This window comes from Dama dama, chromosome 14, assembly GCF_033118175.1.
Source record: "Dama dama isolate Ldn47 chromosome 14, ASM3311817v1, whole genome shotgun sequence".
NCBI classification, from domain to species: Eukaryota; Metazoa; Chordata; class Mammalia; order Artiodactyla; family Cervidae; genus Dama; species Dama dama.
Genome location: NC_083694.1, coordinates 26,750,278 through 26,769,034, shown reverse-complemented (window position 1 = coordinate 26,769,034; position 18,757 = coordinate 26,750,278). Strand labels below are relative to the sequence as shown.

At 41.9% G+C, this 18,757-nt stretch overlaps 1 protein-coding gene across 1 annotated transcript; it reads right to left on the bottom strand.

The window, feature by feature from the left end:
- Positions 1 to 6,112: 6,112 nt before the first annotated feature.
- On the bottom strand, positions 6,113 to 14,154 carry LOC133069069 (histone H3.3A). The gene is made up of 4 exons (XM_061160159.1): positions 14,003 to 14,154; positions 12,321 to 12,471; positions 11,017 to 11,170; positions 6,113 to 6,561 (listed from the first exon to the last, which is right to left on the bottom strand). Exons 2-4 carry the CDS (start codon positions 12,446 to 12,448, stop codon positions 6,433 to 6,435), a joined length of 411 nt encoding a protein of 136 aa, XP_061016142.1. The 5' UTR covers positions 12,449 to 12,471; positions 14,003 to 14,154; the 3' UTR covers positions 6,113 to 6,432.
- Positions 14,155 to 18,757: the final 4,603 nt, after the last annotated feature.

Below are 18,757 nucleotides of genomic sequence, written 5' to 3'. Positions count from 1 at the left end.
ACTAAGCTCCTTATATCCCCCTCCATCCTGCCCCCTTGGGTTCCCCTGTCTCAAGCAATAGCAACTTCATTCTTGCAGTTGTTCCGGCCCGAAAACTTGGTGCCATAAACTCCTCTCTTTCTTGTGCCCACACCTGTCAGCAAGTTCCAGCGAGCCCACCTTTTAAAAATACCCAGAATGCCACTTCTCATCACCTCTGTGGCCACCACTGAAATCCAAACCACGATACCATGTCACCTTTACCTTACTGCCATAGCTTCCTAAGGGATTCTACTTCCTGCTCTACCCTTATTCTCCTCATTTTCCACACAGCAGCTGGAGTAATTTTGTTAAAGCTTAAGTCATACAATTCTATTCTTCTGCTTAGAACTCTCTCCAGAGGCTCCTCTTCTCAGGGTTCTTACTGGGACCTCTAAGTCCTGCAGGATCTGGTGCCCACTGCATCTCTGATTTTCCTCCTACTTTGCCTCCCTGTGGTTCCTGAACACACCAGGCTCACTGCCCCCTCAACAGGGCCCCTAGTAGGGTCTGGATACTCTTCTCTCACCTCTGTGTGGCTTGCTTTCTCATTTTCTTTAGGTCTTTACTCAAAAGACATCTCTTTTGAGGTGATGCCTTCCTGGCCTAACTCCCAGGACCCACTCCCCTTGTATCACAACACTTCTTACCCATGTTACATTTTTTTCTTCAGCGCCTACCACTATCTAATAAATGATATACAATTATCCTTTGGTGTCTGTAGGGGATTGGTTCCAGGATCTTCCTCCCATACCAAAATCTGCTGATGCTGAAGTCCCACAGTGGGGATTCTGTATCTGTGGAACCCAGGGATATGGTGGGTTCATTGTATATTTATTGACCAACAACAACAAAAAAAATCCAAGGACTTCTCTGATGGTCCAGTGGCTAAGACTCCACCCTCCCAGTGCAGGGGGTCTGGGTTCATTCCCTGGTCGAGAAACTAGATCCCTCATGCTGCAACTAAGAGTTAGCATGCGACAACTAAAGATCCCAGATGCCACGGTGCAGATTGAAGATTCCAGGTGCTGCAACTAAGACCCAAAGCAGCAAAAACATTTTGTAAAAAATATGCCTATAAGTGGACCTGCAAAGTTTAAGCCTGTGTAGTTAAAAGGCATGAATTTAAACTGTGTGGGTTCACTGATATGTGGATATTTTTCACTAAACACACTCCACAGTATCATATGATCAGCAGTGATTGATTTCCTGGATGAGGAGCCATGACTATGGAAAGTCAACTATAGGACTAGAGCATCTGAGATTTTGGTATCCACAGTCAATCCTGGATCCAGTCCCCGGGGATTCAGGAGGGACTATGGTATTTTACTTTTTCATCCTTTAAGGATTATCCTTGTTGTCTATTTTCCTCACTAGAATGTAGCTCTAGAATATCTATGAGGACAGAGAACTTTGTTTTGTCCACTTCAGTATTTCATCAGTAGTGCCTGGCACATAGTATGTGTTCCATAAATATAAAACTTACTGAATGAACAAGGTATTGGACCTGAACTTTTTTTTTCTTTTTTTTTTTTTGCTGCTGCACTCCACAGCTTGTGGGATCTTAGTTCTCCCACCAGGGGAGAACCCAGGCCCGAGGCAGTGAAAGCACCGAGTCCTTACCACTGGACTGCTAGGGAACTACCAGAGCCTGAACTCAATGAGGAAGCTATGCTGCAAATAATTATTTCCTTAAAAAATATATTTTCTGATTGACTAAAACTTTATGAAGAATGTTTAGAGATAGTGTTGGAAAAAATACTCATAATGAAATGCAAGAAAGAATGTGGAGAAAAGGAAACCCTCTTGTACTGTTGGTAGGGAGAACAGTATGGTGATCCTTTAAAAAGCTACGAATAAAACTACCAAATGGATCCACCAATCCCACAAAAGGGCATATACACTGAGAAAAATCATAATTCAAAAAGACACATATACCCATGTTCACTGTAGCACTATTTACAATAGACAGGACATGGAAGCAACCTATTAATAGATGTCCATAGACAGATGAATGGATAAAGAAGCTGTGGTACATATATACAATGGAATATTACTCAGCCATAAAAAGGTACGAATTCAGTTAGTTCTAGTGAGGTGGATGAACTTAGACTGTCATAGAGAGTGAAGTAAGCTAGAAAGAGAAAAACAAATAGCATATATTAACGCATATATATGGAATCTAAAAATGGTACTGATGAATCTATTTGCAGGGCAGTAATAGAGACACAGACATAGAGAACAGACTTGTGAACACAGCGGGGGAAAGAGAGAGTGAGATGAATATAAAACATACACGTTACCATGTGTAAAATAGACAGCTAGTGGGAAGTTGTATTAATATAACACAGGGAGCTTAACCTGGTGTTCTGTGACAACCTAGAGGGGTGGAAGGGGTGGGGGGTGGAAGGGACGTTCAAGAGGAAGGGGATATTTGTATACTTATGGCTTTTTCATGTTGCTGTATGGCAGAAACCAACACCACATTGTAAAGAAATTATCCTCTGATTAAAAAAATAGCACTGGTCAGACTACCAATGACCAATTTCAAGATGAAAAATATTTATGTTTTAGGATTCATAATGACTTTAAGAGAATGCTTCTTACCTAGTTTCACCATTAGTTATTAGTGTTCTTACTGACTCAAGTGACTTGATTGTGTTACTTAAATCCTATTTCATTTAGAGACCAATGCTTAATGGCATAAGAATGACAGCTATTCAGCAGGAATTTAATAGAAAATGCATATTAACTATAAAGATGGTAAGTTGAAAGCATTTTTCTCTACAAGAAACAGAATGTAGGCTAATTAGCTTTATCAGAATTTAAAATTCTATCCCAGCATTTATTGAATATTATGTGCCCAGCCTCGTGTTTTCATGTTTTCACTTAATCTTCAAAATAATAAATCAATTACTATATTTTAAGGTTATGGAAATTTAATGTTAAAATCTGGACAGGAGAAACATTCATTTAGTATGAATCCAATCATGTCCAACTCTTTGGGTTGTAGTTCGCCAGGTTCCTCTGTTCGTGGGATTTTTCAAGCAAGAATACTGGAGTGGGTTGCCATTTTCTTCTCCAGGGGATCTTCCTGACCCAGGGATCAAACCCACGGCTTCGATGTCTCCTACATTGCAGGCAGATTCTTTACCTGCTGAGTCATCATGGAAGCCCATGTTTTAAGGTTATAGAAACTAACATTACGATCTGAAGGACAGGAGAAACATTCTAGTATGAATCCAACTGATTTTTATTCAGTTTTTCTATGTACCAGTACTGGGGCTACAATGGAAAGGACACTGAACCCATTTTTATAGCACATTCTAGTAGGGGTAAAAAAGGAATGTAATTTCAGATTTTGATAAAGAAAGAAATAAAACCAAGGGATGTGACAAAGGATATGTGGGCAGAAGGTTTGGCTGCAGCTTAGTAAGCAAGTGGTGGAAAGATTGGTAAGGCTGGATCAAAAAGGCCTGCCTCATGAGCCAGTTTAGATGTTACGCTGAGTAATGGGAAGCCACTAGAAATTTTTAAGTGGGGAAATGATCTGAAATTATTTGTTTTAGAAGCATTCTCTGGGGGCTGTGTAGAGGCCAGGGGGAATGAGTGGATGAATGCAGACTAAGTTATGGTAATAGTCCAGGTGAGAGGATAGCAGCTCAAACTAGGATGATAGAAGGGTAAGTAGAGTTTTGGGCACACTTTTGGAGGAAGTCAAAAGAATTTAATGGAGGAACGAAGGTGATGGCTCAAGACTGAGCAGGTTGTGAGCAGCATGTCTTCAAATGCAATTTTAATTTTTTGGCTACGCTCGGTCTTCGATGCTGCACATGTGCTTTCTCTAGTTGCAGAATGAAAGCTAGGCTCTAGTTTCAGCGGGTGACTTTCATTTCCCAGCACAGGTTCTAGGGCTCATGGGCTCAGTAGTTTGTGGTGCACAGGCTGTTGTTTCACGGCATGTGGGATCTTCCTAGAGCAGAGATCAAACCCACGTGCCCTGCATTGGCAGGCAGGTTCCCAACCACTGGACCACCAGGGAAGGCCCCTTATAATTTTCTGTCCCTCTCATTCCCAGTTTTGTCTCCCCTGTTTGTTTCTACTGTCAAGACTTAACTTCTTCCTAGAGACCCTGCCAAATTAACTACTTTGTGTATCTCACACTCAGGGCATAGGAATCAAGAGAGCAAGGCCTTGGGTTTAGACTACTGGGGGATAAATCCCATCTCTTCTATTTACTATGTGACCATGGGCAAGTTTCTTCACCTCTAAAATACACAGAACCCATTTCATAGTCAAGAACTGAGTCATTGAGCAGTTTATACCTTTACTCTGTCTCCAGCAGATTGATATATTCAAACTTGCAGTTTATTTCCTCTTAAATTCTAGACTGTCAAGATCAGAAAATCAAGAGATTGGGCACTGATCACTCACAGGTGTTTTAGCCAAGGGATCCCCTCATTTACCTAAGACAATGACATTTCCAAATTCCTTCCTCCAAGCTCTTCCTATTCCTCAATCTTCCTTTCAGTTCAGTTCAGTTCAGTCGCTCAGTCGTGTCTGACTGCGACCCCATGAATCGAAGCACGCCAGGCCTCCCTGTCCATCACCAACTCCCGGAGTTCAAACTCATGCCCGAGTCAGTGATGCCATCCAGCCATCTCACCCTGTCGTCCCGTTCTCCTGCCCCAAATCCCTACCATCAGCTCTTTTCCAATGAGTCAACTCTTTGCATGAGGTGGCCAAAGCACTGGAGTTTCAGTTTCAGCATCACTCCTAATGAACACCCAGGACTCTTACCTTTCTCTTCCCATGATTTTATAGGGTTTTTCATCTATAAAGTTGACTTGGCTTTTGCAATATTTTCTGGAAACTTTCAGCTATTAATCAGCTATTTTCGTAAGATGGGTAAGTTACCCCTTTTTAGATGCTAAAAACTGCACAACAGTGGCAAGTTTAACTATGGTCCCCACACATCACTTTTTGCCCAACTCTAATTCATTTTTCCTAGGTAAAGTTCTCATGTAGCCAACTCCAAAGCATAGCAGGTAGAAGGATTTTCAGCTCAAGTTAATAAGCATTAATTCAGGGATCAAAGGGAGTGGCAAATCATACTTGTATCTAAGAATAACCCTGACCTCAAAACTATGCATTGTTTAGACCCTAGTCAACTAATAATCCTCCTCCCAAATTCCACTACCTCTTTTAAGTAGGAAAGAACTACCTACCTTATAGGAATAAAGACCATGGTATGAGATAAGCTCTGTAATACACATACATATCTATGTACATACTTTGGAGTAATACACTTCAGTTTCAGAGCAGTTTCGTTCATGTTACAACTAGTGTCAGTACATTAGCGATGTTAAGTCTTAAAAGGTTCACCATCCTCATTTCACATTCCCAATGCTAAATAAAATGCAGTTTTAAGAATGAACTATATAGGTGATTGGTTAATACAGGGTTAATATACAGTATCTTAAAATAGCCAGCTCCTCAATGCATTGTTTTTGAGCTGAAGACTGTTATACTTGCAGTTAAATTACCACTAAATATTCAAAGTTTAATACTACAATTATTTATAAATGTAACTTTCACTACTTATACAGTTTTTTTTTTTTTTTTTTTTAACTTATACAGATTTAACTATTTTCATGAGATTCTGCTGGCCAGTTAGGTTTGGGAATTGTTAAAAATACCCATATCCATAGTTAAAATTAGGAGGAAAGCCAGTAGCTCTAGTTTCCTTCCCATATAAAGATTATACTTACCTCCCCACAATAGTTTCAGATAAAATGTAACAAAACACTTCATACTAGAATTCTGAATGTGGAACTTTCAAGGAATTAACTGCACGGTTAAAGTTGATAGTAAAGACCAAAAGCAGGTATAGTTTAATGTATTTTAATAGCAAACTTACAGGAACAGCACAGAAGACAGACAACATTAAAAACATGTACTTGCATGTAGGACAACTCAGTTAGAAAAGTATAGTGAATGGATGGAATCTACTGTATGATAAAAATGCTACAAACACCATTTAGTTGCAGTCAATAAGAAATTTACTTGTTTTAAAAAAATCCAAATGCTGGCATTGTCCAGAAAAATTTAACAGGTTTATTTATAATTGTTATAAAGTTGAACTGCTGAAACTTGTTCACTGAAACATTTTGACTTTCATTAATGCTTTATGTCCCCGCATTTATATTAAAAATTCACACACAAATGAAAATGGAAAAACTGCCAATACCTGATTTCTGTCCCCTATTTTTCCACTTGCAATCATATACTTAGGTACCTTTTGACCCCATGGAAAAAAAATATCTAACGTTCAGAACTACCAATAACAGGAAGAAGAGAATTTTTTTTTTTTTTTTTTTTAAAGAATGAAATGTTTCCCATCATCGTGGATTCTTAAGCACGTTCTCCACGTATGCGGCGTGCTAGCTGGATGTCTTTTGGCATAATTGTTACACGTTTGGCATGGATAGCACACAGGTTGGTGTCTTCAAAAAGGCCAACCAGATAGGCCTCACTTGCCTCCTACAAAAGGAACAGAGAAAAAAAATGCTATTATCAACAGTTAAAGATACATCTATATTAGTTAAAAAGATGTTTTTGAGTCCTGTAAAAACCTACTTCAGAAGATGTTGACCACTTACCAAATGCTTAGTTTAAAATCTGGGATGAGGTTGAAAGGCAGCTTATGAAAGTGAAAAACTCAAGACCGTAAATCTTTATAAAATACAAAAGTCAAATAATTTCACTAACAAATAGTTTACCTTTTCTAATGTTATACGTGATTTTTAAGCAAAATGAAATGTCTTGAGTAAAGCAAAAATCAAACGTCAACTCTAATATTTATTCTTATCCTCACAAAGATAAATGGAATCATGTATATCTATTCCAAATAATACTCTCCCACCTTGGGATATCCTCCTTTTTTCTGAATCTTACTCCCACTTCATTATATCTGTTTGACTACTGGTTTCCATCACATGGGCCTCATCTACCTTTCCTTTAAACACCTCAGAGTTTGACCACCAGGTCAGTGTCCTACTTACATACATTGATCTATTTTGCCAACATATGCACCCCACCATGTCCCGTAACTGTCCTTTCCTCTATGCACCCCTATCTGTAATGGCATGGTACCCCGTCAGCATTAACACTGATCCCTCTGTTTTTTCCCTTACATCAGATAGCTTCTGAAGCATCCTCCTATTCCTACTTTCACTCTAAACTGCTAGCTACACAAATCATTCAATACTCACAGAGAAGGAAGAAAAAAGGAGAGCTCCTACTTAAACTCTTAAACTGTTAGTGCATCTTACAGTTGTCTGAAAAGTTGAATTCTTTGGTCTAGGTTAAAACAACTGCTTACTCATTTTGAAATGAACCAGTCAGTCCAACTGTTCTAGTGGATTAGGAACACTAAATGAAAGACATTATTTTGCTTCTCTATAAGCAAGTTATTTCTGCTTAAGACATATTTAGGGGGGAAAAAAACCCCAGATTTTTAGAGTTGCTATTTTTGTCCTAATTAAAAAATTATTTCCATTTTGGAACTCTTTAAGCAATAAAACTAAAAGAGAAATACAAAACATTCTTAAGCAATTCAAGCCCCACAATACTTTGTAACACACAAGATATAGATATGGGAGGGACCAGATTTGCTTTACAATAAACACTAACTTTGAAAAAAAAAAACAAAAACACTAACTTTGCTAATAACACTTGAAATTCTGCTTTTAAAAGTGTTAACAACTCCTCAAATGGTTTCTACTATTCTGTCTTATGAAAATATTTTTTCTACATTTATACCTTTATTCTTTTTAGCCTCTCCTATAAAAATGTTTCATTCAAATTTTACTACCCTTACATATCTTTCTATAGTATGTTATCAACAGATAAGTCTTATTTGCCTATCCTTTATGGCCTACCTCAAGATTATTCCATGAAGGAGAAAACAACACTCCTCTCGCCCCTGCTTCCCAGGTGCAGGTAACTTTGAACTCCTAATTTCCTTGGCATTCCCACGGGCCTTGTACACTAGCCACCTTTTAATATCCTTACTTAAAAAAATACTCATTTTATGCTCACAATGCCTAGCCCTTGAAGGAATAGAAGTTCAAAAATTATTTGCAGGCTTGGTTTTTTATATCTAACCTTAACTGAAACTTCCATCTTTTCTTTTTTTCCCCTTTGGATGCACCCTGTGGCTTGGGGGACTGTTCTCCAACCAGGAACTGTACTTGGGTCCTTAGCCATGAAAGTGCAGAGTCCTGACTACTGGACTGCCAGGGAATTCCTGAAATTTGCACCTTTTCTACACAAGTAGTTCCCTGTATCTTACCTATTCCAAAGAATATATTAAAAGCAAAAGTCCTTAATATTCAGGGATTCATCTTTGGGATATTCTAGAAATGGTAACAAGTTTAGAAAACATAGCATACTGTAGACCCTACTGAGTTTCACATTAGATACCAGAACTTAAATTCCTCAAAAAAGAAAACAGTTGTTTCTTTTTTTGGTTTCACCCAGCATGTCTCAGGATTATGCAAATCTAGAAGGCTTCTGCAAAATACAGCACTATGAGCTGCTATATGGACAAGCCAACAAGTCCTGAAATTCAAACACCCATTTAAGAGTGGAATGATTCTGGCTCCCCTAGTACTATTCCAATGTGATATGTGGCAGCTGGGGCTCTCACTGCTATCTTAGAACCTACTCTAGATATCATAGGGTTGTGTCTGTCAGCTCTCGGAGAAGAGTCAATACAGGGAATTTGACCATGACCCATGTATTTCTAATTCTATTACCAATGTCCAAAGTTTCCTAAACATTAAGGCTATGATGGGATTTAAAGAGGGACCCAATGAACAAGATTTTGAGATAATAGCAAAAAAAAAATCTTGTAAATGGAAGGAACTGTTAATTCACAACATTTTGAGTATATTCAGTATCTGACTGTTCCACCATTTCCAACCACCAATGTCAACTTTTAACATAAGGTGACCTTAATTCAAACTCTCAGTTGTTAGGGGCAAAAGCTAAATTTTAAGTTAGTTAAGTCTTGATAATCTATGGCAAACCAAGTTTAATTTCTCCACCATCCTCCCTAGACTTACCCCCCTCCATCTCTTTTAGTTGTGTTAGAGAAGTTGTAAACAATGTAACTCTAAAGTCAAAAATGGCTTTCTTCTGCCCTATTCACATTAGCAAATTCTTCATCTCTATACCCTTAAGAGAAATGAAATATTTTCCAATAAAGAGCTACCAATGCCAGAGTACTACAGGCAGCAGAGTTGAACATTTTGCTCAAAACCAATGCAATCACTTACTGACAAGTATAAAACACAAACCTTAATAACAGCAATGAATTTTTAAAAGACAAGTCTTTTAGCCAGACTGTTTAGTAATCAATTTACAAAGCTCTGTCACTGACACTTAGGCTTAACAATGTTGGACTTTCAAGTATAATGTGTAGTTCAAGTAGAGCCCTGCCAACTGTAACTGCAAAACAAAATTAGCATCTTTAGGTCAACACTTGAGACTATTTCTGTACTTAAAATCAGTGCAGAAAACGTGACTAGCATTTGTAATAAATGAAATGGGATCTAGAAATAGTCAAAGATTAAATCAGAAAATAAAGATCTTAAATAACAGCACTGAAAACTTTTAGTAGTTTGAAATTTCAGTAATTTCAACTCACTGAGAATTTAATGGATGCCTAGTCCTGGTATTCACCAATCAAATGAAGTTCAGACTAACCATAGAAACAGCTCAACCAATTACACTTCAGGATAGAATCCACCTATCAAATCTTCCTCACACATAAAGGAAAAGCTTGGCAACAGCAGCCTTGAAAAATCCTCCAATGGAATGTATGTCGATTCTGGACCCTCCCCTAAAAGAGATTCTGATGCAGGTCTGTGGAGGTGCCTAGTAATCTGCATTTTAAATCACCTCTAACCCAATGCTGACAAGAGGTGGTAGTCTTGCCATACTCTGAGTTACAATGATCTAATGAATGCCAAACACACTTAACATTATAGGTTACTTAAGTGACTGATGTTAATTGTACCCACACACCTAATCAAGTATCTTAAGTATGGGCATCTCAAGTTGTTTAATCTGGCACAAACCACCAGTATTTCAAATACACGTGTGTGCTCAGTCACGTGTGACTCTGTGACCCTTTGTACCGTAGCCTGCCAGGCTCCTCTGTCCACGGGATTTTTCAGGCCAAAATACTGGAGTGGGTTGCCATTTCCTCCTCCAGGAGATCTTCCCAACCCAGGTATCAAACTGGAGTCTCCTGCATTGCAGGAGTATTCTTTACCTCTGAGCCATTAGGGAATCCCATTTCAAATACATAACCACAGCTAAAACTGTATTTCTCAAAGTTCTGACACACTGGAGCTAAGACTAAATTCACTGTTTTCTATTTAAGTGGAAATCCATATATAATCCCCTTAAACAAACATGTCTTCAAACTTCTCTCTTTACAAGCCCAGTAACACCTTTTTCTCCCTGTTGTTAATCCAAGCCTAACTACCATTCAAGTTTCTTTTACTTCAATGCACAATTCTTTAATGTTGCCTAGCCCCATCCCAGATACTATGTTCTCTCCACTTGCAACTGCCTCTTCAGGTCCAGGAAGCCATTTACTCTAACTTTCCTTTTCTATCAGTCCCTGTTTGAAACTAATTACCAATACAGACCTTTATCCCCATGACTTCCTAAAGTCCAGCAGCAACTGTAAGTCAAACCAGAGGGTTCTTTTTTCCTCTAAACATTCCATGGTTAAAATTTTTAAACCGTATCTGTTTGTATAACCTCAAGCAACTTAACCTTTCTGACATCTCAACAGTGAAATATAGATAAAGACCTATCTCAGTGGCTGATGATACACAAGCACATGCAAAGATTTAGAGATGTCCTTGGTACAAAGCAGAAGCAGCCAGCTCCCGGCGCCTCCCCCACCCGTTTTACCTGCAAAGCACCGATAGCTGCGCTCTGGAAGCGCAGGTCTGTTTTGAAGTCCTGAGCAATTTCCCGCACCAGACGCTGGAAGGGAAGTTTGCGGATCAGAAGTTCAGTGGACTTCTGATAACGTCTAATTTCACGGAGTGCCACAGTACCAGGCCTTTAAAACAAAACATTAAAGAAATGGTTACCAAATACATAAGAGAACTTAAAAGAGGGGTCATCAGCTTCAGAGAGATGCAGTCACATTTCAAAAAATAAATCACCTAACTATTCCTCAGCTTTTGTATCAAATTTCACTTATCAATTTATGACCTAAATATTCAAATCTGCTGGAAGTAACACAATACTTTTAATACAAAAAAGCATGCTATTAAAACAGATTCCTGGCAGGGAGTTTGATAATCATAGTCCCCTTAATTTTCTTCATCTTTAACATAAACATCATTAACTTCTGTTATAATTACAACTTGGGAAGGTACTAGGCCACTAAAAGAAGTCAAAAACTTTTTCAGACTTTCAATTTGACACCATTCTCAATCTTCCCACTGGCACCCCCTTCTTCTGAAAGATCTACCAGCACAACCCAATGAGCTTCACTTAAAAAAAAAAAACACCCTTACAGTATTTAAGTTCAATTTCCCAGAATACCTTTGACACTGCACATCCCTCATGAATGATTAAATTGATGAACACTCTTTTGTGTTGTATCTTCCATATGGAAATTTTTTCCTTTAAGTAATTTTAAGCAAGAAATTTACCTCAATCCTGACTTATTTCTTACACTTTTATTTTAGGCTAATCATTTGCAGAGGATAAATACAGACAACTTCTGCCCTCTAATGGCAGATGCACTCAACAACACTGCTCAGGGTAGTTCAAAACTATGCCAATAGAAGGAAAAACCAATTCAAGTAAATAAAGGACTTATGTAAAACACAACGCCCCCCATCTTGATTAAATTATTTTACCAGATGCAAGAGTATCCTCAAAAATGTATTTAAAAGCCAACACTTTTCTATTTAAAACATATATATTACACCTAACAGCTAAGTAAAATGTTAGTCTATCCTATTAACAATATTAGAGATACAACGTCTCCTTTGGGCTATGGGCACGATTACAGCTTCAAAATTACACATATTCCCAATAAAACCTAACACTAAATTATATACACATTTTAAGTACTAAATATTTAACAAGGGGAAAAACAGATTCTCTAAAGGAGAAAGTATGCTTATTATACATCTTTTTATTAGATTGTATAGATACTTCGGGAGATAAGACTTCCATTTTTCCTTTTAAAATACCTGTAACGATGAGGTTTCTTCACCCCTCCAGTAGAGGGCGCACTCTTGCGAGCGGCTTTTGTAGCGAGTTGCTTCCTCGGTGCTTTACCACCGGTGGATTTGCGGGCAGTCTGCTTTGTACGAGCCATGGTATAGAGACCTCCTTATTTACCTACCAGAATCGGAAAAACCAACAATCACCATATGCAACTACCAAACACACAAGTTTTCCTGCCACTACCCACACCCCCATCTGGAAATTATGATTAGTATTTTAAAAAAAGGTCCATAATGTTATATAATTTGAAAGGGTGCAGATTACGTCTACCACCCAAATATGACTTTTTGAAACAAACTGTAGTACTAGAAAATTGTTAGCCTTAACACCAGTCATCTCTCAAAATGCCCAATCTGAGCGATAAACAGCAAAACAAAAAGACCCAACAGCTCTCGCTTCAATTTTCAAATAAGGTAGAAATTAGAAATGTCTGTAAACATTCCATCCACTAACAAGTCAAAAGAACGAAGCCACAAACCACAGAAAGGTCGAGTCAAATTACAGCAAAAAAGGTTTCAGTCACCCCCCCCCCCACCGCCGCCCCCCCTTTACGTCTGGCAGTTGATAGATTGCTGTAAATATCTGAAAACATTCCTGGTTTTGCATCTCTACAGTTGTTGACAAAAAGGCGTCTCAAAAAACAAGAGGAACAACAGCTATCAACAGCGAGCATTCTACAAAGCACCGTCCTCGAGTCCAGTCCTCAGAGGATTCGCAATGAAATAATAATAATAAAAAAAACCTGCCCCGCACCCAGGCTTTAATTAACGCACAAGACTGGCCGACTGGTCCACCCCAAGCACCATATAAACTTTTGGTTTCGTCTCCTCCGGCCCCTCGGCACAGGGTCCCCCAGCCTGCCCGCCTCGCTCCTAGCGTCTCGCGCAGGCACAAACTCGGCTCCCAGACCAGAACAAAATGGAAACAATCGCAAAACGTATCCGATTCCTTTCCAAAGAGACAAAACACCAAATCGCTCGAAAATACTCCATCCCCTGCCACGTGCCGCCCTCCAAAATGCAAAAGTTTTTTTGCATTTCAAATGCATCAAGTTTCCGCTTCTCTAAAAAGGAGAAAAAAATGTTTCTCTTTAAAATTTTTTCCTCCTTTTTTGAAATGGGGAAGAGAGAAACGGGGGAAAAAATATGGTCGGTGACCAGAGAAGAGAGACAAGATGGTGAAGCTTAGCAACAACTGTGGGGAGGCAGCAAAAAGCGAGTTACCCCAGGGTGGGAAGCACTGGCGATTTCCACCCTTTTCCCGCCCGAAAACTGGGGTCCGGGGTCCGGGGTCGGTAGTTAAGAGGCCCGCGCGGGTCGTGGTGAAGGTCTGGGGTCCCGGGAAGGGGCAGCGGGCGGGATTTCACCGAAGAAAAAGGAGCCAGGGGCGCGGGGAGGGAGAACAGGCTCGGCGACGCGGCGGTTGCTGCTGTTGGGCTGAGGCGACGAGAGACTGGGGAGCCGCCGGAGCCGCCGCTGCCTGAGGGGAGAGGGAAACTCGCTCCTCACCTCCATTTCTGGGCCAAAAAGTTTTGGGGCCAAGCCGGAGGGACCCTGGGTCCCCTCCCGGCACGGCCGGGGCCCGGCCCGGGGCTGACGGCAAGCGGGGCTCGGTTCCGGGGAAGCGGGCAGACGGGGAAACTTACCCCCCTTCTCCTTCGGCTGGAGCTCGGCGAGCTAGAGGCGGCGCTGGCGTTGGAGAGCGACGGCGGCGCGGCGGCGGCTGCGAACACAATTGAAAGATGGCTGACACCGAGGCTATCCCCCAACACAAGCCGCCCCGCCCCCGCGCCGCGCGCCAACCAATCACACACAATGGAGGGAAGGCTCGGCCCCGCCCCCGCCCCCTCGCTCGCGCTCCGCCTCCCCCCTCCCCCCGCGCGCCCGTTCGCTGGCGCGCGCTCGCCCCTCCCCCGCGCGCCGCCAGCTCCCTCCTCCCGGCTGCCTCGCGCAGTGTGTGTACAAACACAAAAGACACGCTGAAGGGCCGCCGGCTCCCGCCGAGACGGCCGCCCGCCCGCCCCCGTTTTAACTCCGGCTCCCCGGCCCCGCACTCCCACCCAGCTCCATGCGCACACGTCATGGAACTCAGGAAGCCCGGGTTTGGGGCGCCGAGGGGGAAGTTGGGGGGAGGGGCTGGCGGGAGGAGGCGCGGCCGGTGAACGCCCGGCTTGCGGGCGTCTCGGGCAGCGGCGGGGAGGGTAAGGGAGGGGGCGCCCCGCTCCGGCGCGCGTCCCCGAGGCGCCCCGGACGGCGTGGGGGCGGGGAGGAGGACACCGCCGGCCCAGTCTCCGCGCCCCAGTTGAAAACACTACCCGACAGGAAGCTTGCAAATAGAAGCCTCGCACCCCGCGCCCACGTTCGGTTGGGGCTGCTCTAGCAGCTGGCAGGGCGGCCGGACGGCTGTTTTCCTGCTCTCGCTACGGGCCAGGTGCGACCGGGCAGCCCGCAAACTTTATTCACTCAAGACACCGGCTCGGGCCGTGGCGGGTCCCGCGGTGCAGGTTGCAGGCTGCAGGCGGTCCGCGAGAACTCTGCCACCTGGGACGGCTGGCTCCGCGCAGGTGGCATCTCCAAGCCGACGGGACGGGGCTCGCCTTCCTGGGTCGGGATGCCTGATGCAAGATGGCTGTGTTTTGTAAGCTTCTAAAACAATGCATGGAATACACAGCTAACTGCACCAGGGCCTGAATACCAGCCTTGGCAGCTGTTCTACCAGCCAGTTCGGCCTTTTAACCATTTCAGTTTTAGGTAGAACTGCCAAATACTGTAGAGTCAAATGTTGTCAGCAGCTTCTGAACAGTTTGGATGCGGCGGTAAACGGCAGAAGTAAGGAAAACGTCGTTGGGGATCATCACATTTATCCATTTTCCAATTCTCAGTAGCATAGGAAACGGATTTCAGGTTCAAGTTATCCACGTTGTCATTTCATTGGCCTTAGAATATATGCACCGTCCCTAGATGGCTTTGACAACACTTGAAACTACGTGCGAAGGTTTTCAATAGAAGTGTCGTGCAGACATCCCATAGGATAGTGAAGGAGATAAATTTTATAGGTGGAGAGCATAACTACTATTGATAGTCTGAAGCTCTTATAAGGCATCTTAGTCATAAACATTACCCTGAAATCAGATATGAGAGAGGGAATAGATTTGTCCAAGGTCACTTAAGTGAGGAACAGACCCAGGAGAAACAAACAAAATCCAGTCCTCCTGTTTCATTATTATTTAATGAATGGTAAGTGTCTGTGGTTGCTGTGCAGAACACATGCAATTTGCAAGACTGTCCTAAAAGCACATATGCAAAAAAGCCTAGGCTGAGCTGCCAGCGAAGAGTTCCTATAATTTGGGCCAAGAAAAGGGTTTTGTTTTGTTGGTTTTTTTTTTTTTTTTTTTGCTTGTTTTTTGTTTTGTTTTGAGGAAACCAAAATATTTGTTGGCTTTTTTCCAGGAAGGCTGATTCCACATCAATTAAATTCCTCATCTCTTCAAAAAATATTGAATGACATAGGTAATGTTAGATAATGTTCTCTTTATCTGCTAGATTTTTCCATAGCGTCCATTTTTTTGGCTTAAAAATATTTCTAAGGGCCGGGAAAACTTTTAGATGACATAATTCTAATCTTGGATTATCTGAACCTACTTAGCTGTCCATCTGTAAAATGGAAGTGATATTTATGTGTGAAGATAGGCCACAAGTTTTTCCTAGTTGTAGGATCAAGTATGTTTAGCATCTGGGTAGGTGGCTGGTTGGACTTCCCAGATGGCTCAGTGATAAAGAATCTGCCTGCTAATGCGGGAGATGCAGGTTCAATCCCTGGGTGGAGGAGATCCCTGGAGAAGAGAATGGCTACCCGCTCCAGTATTCTTGCCTGAAGAATTCTATGGACAGAGGAGCTTGTCAGGCTACAGTCCATGGGATCGCAGAGTAGGACACAACTGAGCAACTAACACTGCTATGTCCATCAAATCTCTTATCATCTATGATTCTCTCTAGTTGCACTTTGTTGAAAAATTTGCCTTGAGTCTTTGGATCCCAGTCCTCTTTCCTTAATTGTCCCTCCTTCAGTTTTGCCCAGTAAATGGCATTATGATTTACTTAACTGTTCAAACCAAAAAACTCCGGCATCCTACTTAGCCTCCTTTTTTTCCTTCCACATAGTCCTATTGATCCTACCTCTGAAAAACTTTGCAGAATGACCTGCTCCTCTCCTCCTCTCCTCTTGCCTGTCCCCTCAAGTCACTTTCTATATGACCTTTCTCTTTCCACTCTTGCACCTCTGTGTTCCAGTCTCTGTATTGCATGCAGAGATTAGATTTATAGAATTTAAATTGGATTAAGTCACACCCTTCCGTAAATCCATTTGGAGGCCTCCCACTGCTCTTGGTTAAAATGCAGGGCCTGGCATCACCCCTGCCCTCCCTAGTGACATTCTGCTGCAGCCCAGCTACCTTATCTTTCAATGTCTTCATCTTTGTTCCTGAGGATCCTTACAGTGTTTTGCAGGTTAAATGCTCTCCCCAAGGTTTACACAGGAGTCCAGGTAGCTCAGTGGTAAAAGAATGCACCTGCAGGAGACACTGGTTCGATCCCTGGGAGGAGGAAATGGCAACCTACTCCACTATTCTTGCCTGGAAAATTCCATGGATAGAGGAGCCAGGCAGGGTCGCAAAGAGTCGGACACAGCCAAGTGACTGAGCACTTACGCATAAGCTTTACACAGAGCTGGCTCCCTCATCTTCTAAGGCAACATTTTGCACTTTCCCATATCTCTTACAAAAAGATCCTCTTTGTAAGGTCCACGGAAGAAAACTGAAGCAGATTTGGAGCCATTCATATGGAACTTGATTAAAACTTTCATTATTTATTTTTATATTACATAATCATATAAGAAAATAATTGCATTTTAAAGAAAATCAATATCAAACTTGTGTAAAACTCTCAAAATGTTTTCAAAGTTTTTACTGAGAAATGTTGAGCTTACATCCAGGAGCATGATTTTTTATATCAGGTTTTAAACTTGAAATGGCCACATACTATTCCTGATCAAGACTTTAGAATGAAGATCTCTTCAGATTCTTGATGATCTTATCATTGAAAAACTTTAAAATATAATTTTCAGTCATTCAAAAAAGTGTAACAGTTGGAGTTATGTATTTAAAATTCTTTCCTTTCTTTCATTGACAAGTGTAGTCTTGGAATTTCTTGTGAATGGATTTTGAAACCAGCTAAGCTCTTTGAAAATCAAGTATTTTTAAATTATACCTCCAATTTCCAAAATACACACGTGTTACTAAGCAGTCTTCCTCTAGGTACCTTGGTCACCACCAAAAAGTCTAAAATAGCAAGGAATACCTGGTAGGAGGACAGAAATTCAAATCTGCACCAGCAGCTCTGTTCAGCCTCCTTGTCCTCAACTCTAACTGGTTGCATTTTGGGCCACACCAGTACTCCTTGGGCACTTGGCACAGTAGTCCTCAGGTTCTTGGTCCATGATGCTCCCTGCCTTGTGGGACTAAAACTGGGGTCTGGGATCTAGAGCACCTCTTGGACTGTGCTCAACACATCCCAGGGAGCAGTGAGTCGTGCTCACTTATGTGCTTATCTGCTCATTTCTGTGCCAACCGAGGGGCACAGATCTCACCCAGACTGCTCAGGTTGCCCTTCAAGGAGCCTCGGAAGAGGCTGCTCACAGTCAGGAGCTCTGGGGCATAGGACTGAGAGGACCTATTTCCTGGCACCTGCATATCCCCAAGTGAAGGCCCCTGGATGGCTCTGAGGTCTCAGTTCCAATGTCACCCCTCAGAGAGCCACACTGAGTACCTGTCTTCTTTCCCCTACCCCTCCTATTATACTCGGTCATATTTCCATACTTGCTGCCTTCACAGCAATTCTCAAAAGCTGATGTTTTGATTCTTTTGCTGATTAGTGGTCTCAGCTAGACTGCGAACTTAGAGCAGGGGCCTTGATATTTTAAACACTGTTCTGTCTGCATCAACCTGCATAGTACCCAGCCCACACTAGACACTTAAATATTTGATGGATAAGTAAAAAGTGACCATATTTTTGTGGAGTTTTATATTATAAATGTATTTTGTTTGTAGGATATTCACATCTGAAAACACATATCTCTGAGTTAATGAGGGGCTTCTCTGGTGATTCAGTGGTTAAGAATCTGCCTGCCAATGCAGGACATACGTGTTCAATCCCTGACCTGGGAAGATCCCACATGCTGCAGAGCAGCTAAGCCTGTGGGCCACAACTACTGAACCTGTGCTCCAGAGCTTGTGCTCTGCAACAAAAGAAGCCACCACAGTGAGAAGCCCACACACCACAACACAGAGTAGCCCCTGCTTGTGGCAACTAGAGAAAAGTCCTCGAGGTGCAAAGACCCAGCACAG

Excerpts from the sequence above, each read along its gene's own strand:
- LOC133069069 (XM_061160159.1), bottom strand. The coding sequence starts at position 12,448 with ATGGCTCGTACAAAGCAGACTGCCCGCAAATCCACCGGTGGTAAAGCA. Across the intron at positions 11,171-12,320 it reads AAGAAACCTCATCGTTACAG|GCCTGGTACTGTGGCACTCC; the intron begins GTATTTTAAAAG and ends TTTGTTTTAAAG. Across the intron at positions 6,562-11,016 it reads CAGCTATCGGTGCTTTGCAG|GAGGCAAGTGAGGCCTATCT; the intron begins GTAAAACGGGTG and ends TTCCTTTTGTAG.